The 6,733-nt window shown below is 37.9% G+C and overlaps 1 protein-coding gene across 1 annotated transcript; it reads left to right on the plus strand.

Annotated features, from left to right (window-relative positions):
* Window positions 1-250: 250 nt before the first annotated feature.
* LOC113709673 (probable protein phosphatase 2C 60) lies at window positions 251-5,334 on the plus strand. The gene is made up of 5 exons (XM_027232500.2): window positions 251-876; window positions 1,401-1,844; window positions 2,316-2,683; window positions 3,938-4,174; window positions 4,713-5,334. The coding sequence occupies exons 2-5, from the start codon at window positions 1,526-1,528 to the stop codon at window positions 4,980-4,982; spliced, it is 1,194 nt and encodes a 397-aa protein (XP_027088301.1). The 5' UTR covers window positions 251-876; window positions 1,401-1,525; the 3' UTR covers window positions 4,983-5,334.
* The last annotated feature ends 1,399 nt before the right edge of the window (window positions 5,335-6,733 follow it).

The following is a 6,733-nucleotide window of genomic DNA, read 5'->3' on the forward strand; positions in this document are numbered from 1 at the left end:
AAGACTTATAACAGAAAAACTTGACTAAAAACTTACTTGCCATAGAAGTGAAATAATAATATAAGGACCGGCTTGGCAATTCGGCAGGAGTTTTGTAGCAAAGGTCCAACGTGGCATAACGTGAGAACATTGCCAAGAAATATCAAAGGGGTAAGTTGGCTCCGACTTATTTTATCCATTCAGATAAACACCAATTGACTCTCTTTCTGTCGCGGATGTATAATCACCACCAATGGGTCACATGAGTGATAAATATTGTTATGTTATTAATGAGACTTGGAGTTTTTTCTTTTCTTTTCTTTTATTTTCTTTTCGGGGTTTTGGAGTACAGTAAATTACTACATGTTACTAAATTTCTATCAGTTGCAGATGCAGAGGAACAAATTGGGTGCTGCTAGACTAGGACTAGGCTAGCTAGATTTTCTCTCTCTCTCTCTCTCTCTCTCTCTAACATTGGGTTTTGGGGGTGGAGCCCAAGTTGGTCCTCTCTGCTTTGCTGGCTTCAAGTTTTCCATTGTTGGTTTTTAATGGCGCTTGTCTGCTGCTGAGAGAGACCAGAGTTTCAGTTGCCCCAATCAAAACCATTTTTCTACTTTTGGGATTGCTAATAGACCACTATTAGTACTTCTTTAGTGGCTGGCTGGCTTCTCTCTTTCCCTTTATTCATAAGTAGTTGTGTATCAATATCTTCCTTTTTTAAGTCCCTTCCCCTCATAGCACTTTGTCGTCGTCGTCGTCGTCGTCATCATCAATCTTTCTCATGCCCAAGAAAAAAACAAAAGACCCATCAGAACCCACTTGATATTTGATTGGATTTTGATGGATCATTAGATCTAACCTCCTTCACTTTCAGATCTTCCCCTTTCAGCTCTAAAGGTAAGTTTTTTTAGCCTAATTGACAACTGGGCTATATTTATTTCCTGTTTCGTGTCAATTGAATTGTTGAACTGGAGAATTTCATTTTTTGGGATTTTAGAAACTTATTACCAGTATTTTGTTGCTTTTTCCTGGGGCGGGGTCTTCATTTGATTCACTTGTTTGCTTACTACTACTAGTGTATTTTTTGGGAGAGCTGGACATTCTGGATTCCAACTGCTTGGAAAAACCGGCTAATTATTCGAAGTAAAAGTAAATTTTGACTACTGATGCTTTCTTCAAACTGACTGCTTCTCGTGACGAAGTTGGCTTTTTCATTTTCTGCGGCTGTTTTGGGGATGGGTTTTCGTTATGAATAAGAGAGTTCGGCTGCACGTATGCAGCTTTTGTTGCTTTAGTTTTCGGTGGATTTCTCAGCTGCATCGATTACAGACCTTAGAAAATCTACTTATTGCACTTATGGACTGCCACGCCTACATTGTGATTGCCAAGTTCTGATTTTGTTTGTTTTATTTTGCTTTTAGAGTACATAACGTATTGCTAAATTGGAGGAAGTGGTAAAGAATTGAGGTCTACTCGGATCAAAAGTGTTGCCTCTAGTCCTCATTAGATGTGGATAATTGAGAGGGTGCTTTGGATGAGATGAGGTATGTTATCTGGGTTAATGAACTTTTTGAGGGCCTGCTTTCGGCCAAGAACAGATCGATATGTTCATTCAGGTTCAGATACCATTGGTCGTCAAGACGGGCTTTTGTGGTATAAGGATACAGGGCAACATGTTAATGGAGAGTTCTCCATGGCTGTAGTTCAGGCTAATAATTTACTTGAGGATCAGAGCCAACTTGAATCAGGCTGCTTGAGCTTGCTTGATTCAGGACCTCATGGTACCTTCGTGGGGATTTATGACGGGCATGGTGGCCCTGAGACGTCCCGGTTCATCAATGAACACCTTTTTCAGCATCTCAAGAGTAAGTCGCTTGAGATTTTCTGATATTTAGAAGGATTTAGTGCATGAAATTGATTTGTATTATTACAACTCTATCGGGCAGGGTTAGAGTGGGACAAGCTTCACTATTTGTTTGTTTATTTCTATTTTGCTTTTCTTTTTCCTCTTTTTTTCTTTTTATTTTTATTTTATTTTTGGTGGGGTGATCATTTGATAATTTCCTTTTAGAACTGAATTTTAAAGTGACAATTTAGCTCTTGCTTATTAGGGTAAAAAGTGATATTGATGTTAATACACTCTTTTAGATTCTGAATTTAACACAATAGTGGTAGAATCAAGATGTCTTTAAGCATTTCAGTTTGACTGGTTTCACTGTACACATAAATTTTATTGCAAGGAAATAAAAATCTCAAATGTCTTCAAGCTTGCCGCCAGTTTTTGCTCTATAAAGGTTGTTTTAGGCTTCAATTTCAACTAACTTGTGATTGCACAGGGTTTACTTCTGAGCAACAGTCTATATCTGTGGAGGTAATACGGAAGGCTTTCCAAGCTACTGAAGAGGGTTTTATCTCTGTTGTCACAAGGAATTGGCCAATGAAGCCACAGATTGCAGCTGTTGGATCCTGCTGTCTGGTTGGAATAATCTGCAGTGGGACCCTTTATATTGCCAACCTTGGTGACTCCCGAGCTGTTTTGGGGAGATTAGTCAAGGCCACAGGGGAAGTGCTGCCTATTCAGCTGTCTTCTGAGCATAATGCTAGTATTGAGTCTGTGAGGCAGGAGCTGCATTCTTTGCACCCAGATGACTCACACATAGTTGTTCTAAAGCATAACGTCTGGCGAGTAAAGGGCCTCATCCAGGTGAGATGATTATGTTGCTTGATTCCTTTTGCCCCTCAGTGTTAGTGATTTTGGGTGGATAGGTGGGGAGGGGGTGAAATTGGTTTACTTGTTGTAACGCATACTTGGTGGTCCATGCATCAGTCCCGTGCTTGTACCTGTCTTTCCATGCTGTTTTTGTTTAGTGGCCTGTTTACTAGAAATATGCATACCATTGTGTTTGTGAATTTCTTAGCCACAGAAATTGCTTCAACATCTTTCAGTGTATATTTGAATCCTGGGGCTTGGATAAAGCTTAATATAACTATAAATTGTTTTTTCGAATTACAACTTAGTGTTTCCCTTTTTTTTTTCAATTTTTTTTAAGGATGTTCATTGCAATTATATATGCCATATGACTGTCCTCATTGCTTGATTTATCTTCCTTGAGTAAGAAGGTTTCGGACTTGATGCATATTGCATACTTTTGCTCTTTAAGAAGGTATAGATCATATCATGCGACTAATTATTTGCACATGTTTCTGAAGACTGGGGTCTGTAGATGAGTAAAATGGAGCAAATGACTTGTACCTTTTAAATGACTATTCCCCCTAGCCAGAAAAAGCATGTTTTGATTGGTGCAAGATGAATTAATGTTGACATTCTCCGCATTTATTTAATTTTGTCCTGGGAAGTCTACTTATCTTATCTGCTGAAAGTTTGGTATGCCTTGTAATTCAGTGGAAAACTATGACTTTTAGCCATTTCTTGATATTTTCTGGTCCACAGAATACTCTTTAGTTACTGCATGAAGAACCACTTGTGATTTTTGCTGATTTAGGGGTTTCAACCTTCTAGTTCATGTGTTATTCAATGTGGGCTATCTGATCTAGTCACCCACACAACATACTTCACTTTTTGGTATAGCTTCGAATGTAGGTTAATGTTGTGTCTACTAGTGGAGTAAAGCTATTAAGGTCATATGGAAATTAAATAAAATTTGTCCTTGATACTGGAATAATGGAATGAAAGGAGCCCATTTTATCTCTGTCCTTCACCCACACAGATACCTGGTGCAAATTTTTTGTTTTTTTTTTTTGGAATTATGTGATTGTCTGATCATACTTTGCAAGTGCTGATTGGTTTGAACCTATACTTTGGAGCTTGAATGCCCTTGAGCAGATAAATTGATTCATGTTGTATAGCTATGCACTCATGTTCTATGTACGGTTCTTCTGTATGATGCATCATATAATATTGGCATTCTTAGATGAGCCAAATGTTTCATTTTTTCAGGTTTCGAGATCTATTGGCGATGTTTATCTAAAAAAGGCTGAATTCAACAGGGAGCCATTATATGCAAAGTTCCGACTTCGTGAACCATTTAGAAGACCAATACTGAGCTCAGAACCATCAATCTCAGTGCAACAATTGCAATCACATGACCAATTCATCATATTTGCATCTGATGGTCTCTGGGAACACCTCAGTAACCAGGAGGCTGTTGATATAGTTCAAAATCATCCACGAAATGTAAGAGAGCAAACACTTCAAAAGCACTAAAAGCATGCTGACTATAAATCTTTATTCTTGTGAAGATTGGATATTGCAGTCAGGGGAGTCAAGTTTGAGTTGTGTCAAGTTGTTATGTACAGCTGCTATTTAGAATTTGGTCAAGGTTACAGAATTATGCCACAACTCACAAGTCAAATCGTTTAAGATGAATGTCCTTGCTGAGCTTAGCCCATTCTGGCAGTTGATCTTCTCTACTCTCTGGATAGTCATTTTGTTATGACGTTGACTTTTCTAATCAAGCTCCATGTGAACCTGGTTTTCCTCGTACATTGCCCTAAATGTGAAAAGCTCCGTAAATGGTGTTCTCTAGGGATATATGTTTGCATCAAGCTATCTCTGAAAACAGTTTTTGCATGTGTTTATGTACAGAGGGTTTTCATGGTTTCCGGCCTCTATAAGATTTCAGAACAGAATATGTGAAGAAATTTCAATTTGTTCAGAATAAAACATGTAGAAACTTCATTCCACTCATGACTGCATTTGTTTGTTTACGCAGGGGAGTGCTCGGAGGTTAGTGAAGGCTGCATTACAAGAAGCAGCAAAAAAGAGGGAAATGAGGTACTCAGACCTGAAGAAAATTGACCGCGGAGTCCGTCGGCATTTCCACGATGACATCACGGTGGTGGTTGTGTTTCTTGACTCGCATCTTGTGAGCAGAGCCAGCTCCGTCAAGATTCCTAATCTATCGGTGAAGGGGGGTGGCGTCAATCTCCCACTAAACACTCTGGCTCCTTGTGCCATGCCAACCGAAGTTGGCTCAGCTTGATGAAGTTTTGCCTGCTGTCCATTGTACGTTGCAACATTCTCTTGTGAATACGTGGTAGTCCCCAAGGAGGACAGGAGCATGGGGTCGATTCTTTTAATGTAGCAACACTTTTTTAACTGTAAACTTGCAACTGGTTTCCTATATGCCCAAGAAAAGAGTCTTGCAAAGAGAAGTTCACTGTTAAAACCAGTATAGTGACGACTTCCATTGGGATGTTGCTTCAGCCTTCTTTGTTTTCACGTACTTACTTTTGTATTTATTGTATTTCTGGCTTTTGTAAAATCTCAGCCGCAGAGGTGAAAATATCTGAAGTGCTTTTTTAATTTATCATATGAATGTTTCTCCATGAAAACGATGAAGGCAGGATGGAAGATATTGGGTTTGGCATGTACAGAGCGTCCTGGAACCTGAAGACTTAATGGAGCAGCAACTGGGTAAATATCTGACAGTTGGATTTTTGGCTTATCTTTGGATGAATCCATTTCCAGGGAGCTGATCCTGTGGTTATTTTAGGGATAATTTCAGAAACCTCCCCTGAGGTTTCTGACACTTTCACTGACATCCCCTGAGGTTCTCAAAATTTCACTTACCTCCCTTGATAAAAAATTGGGCCCCTTTTCTGACGTCATCAGGGCCAAAATTACAGATATATCCCAAGTAGTTGGGGTTAATTACTACCGTTTAGTTACATAATGGCATCTGATATGATTAATTAAGCTTAACAACAATAATAGAAACTTGATTCCTGATACATGAATTAATCCAGTCATTTTGGGAGTAAGGCGCCAATTGAGCTGCAATATTGGCGCCATTTTTTGTGCCTGGTGTGATTTGACAAGAGGAAATAACAAGATCACATATAAGATCACTTATATGTGGTCTTATACGATATTCTGGATATAGGAAAAGAAACAGAGGAAATAACAAGAACAAAAATGGAAAGGAAATTGTGATCAAACCAGTGGTCCTAATATGCACTGGAGTAGCGGCAACAAAGTGAAGAATTAATTGTTATTTTGAAATAGTTGCAAACACAACAGGAAAGGTACAAATTTATTTGTTCCTTTAACTTTCCTTTCCTGGTGCTGCGAAAAGCTACATGACACCTTTGCTAGTGTTGCTCAATTCCACCTCTGTCTTTTGTCTAAATGTTGATATTGAACATTCATTTTGGTTGTTAAGTGGATTTTTGAGTTAATCATTATGTCTTAACTTAACTCAATTCTCAGAATGCGAGCTCGTACTAAGCTCCACCGCCAACCCTCCATTTCGAAAAAAAAAGACAAAAGCAAAACAAAAGCAAACACACGAAGCGCAGAATAACGTTGAAACCCGCAAGCGGGATTCTGTGTTTTTTCTATTTCAAGGTTAGCTCGCATGCGGGTTAATGTTATATTTGAGCGCGAGAAGAAAAAATTGGTAATTAGGCTCTTTGGGTATTATAAATAAATATTTAAATTAATGGCAGTTTTATTACACCAATATTATTGTATTATCATTATTATGATTATTGTATTATTTCTTATGCAAATATAACATTTAATTATCCAAGCAGTTTGATTTTATTTTTACAATTTATAAAATTTTTATCACTTATATAATATTTTTAAAACCCTAATACATCTAAATTTGAATCTAATTTTCTACAAGTCATACTTATAAATGCGAAATCTAACAAAAAAGTTAAATACAATTTTTGCAGGTCAAATTTAACAAATGCGAGCTATTTGCAAAATTTTAAATATTTGCAA

Source organism: Coffea arabica, chromosome 9e (assembly GCF_036785885.1).
Source record: "Coffea arabica cultivar ET-39 chromosome 9e, Coffea Arabica ET-39 HiFi, whole genome shotgun sequence".
Classification (NCBI taxonomy): Eukaryota; Viridiplantae; Streptophyta; class Magnoliopsida; order Gentianales; family Rubiaceae; genus Coffea; species Coffea arabica.

Bases quoted from the DNA above. Each gene is read 5' to 3' on its own strand.
- LOC113709673 (XM_027232500.2), top strand. From the start codon at position 1,526: ATGTTATCTGGGTTAATGAACTTTTTGAGGGCCTGCTTTCGGCCAAGA. The intron at 1,845-2,315 runs GTAAGTCGCTTG...GTGATTGCACAG, and splicing joins CCTTTTTCAGCATCTCAAGA to GGTTTACTTCTGAGCAACAG. The intron at 4,175-4,712 runs GTAAGAGAGCAA...TTGTTTACGCAG, and splicing joins TTCAAAATCATCCACGAAAT to GGGAGTGCTCGGAGGTTAGT.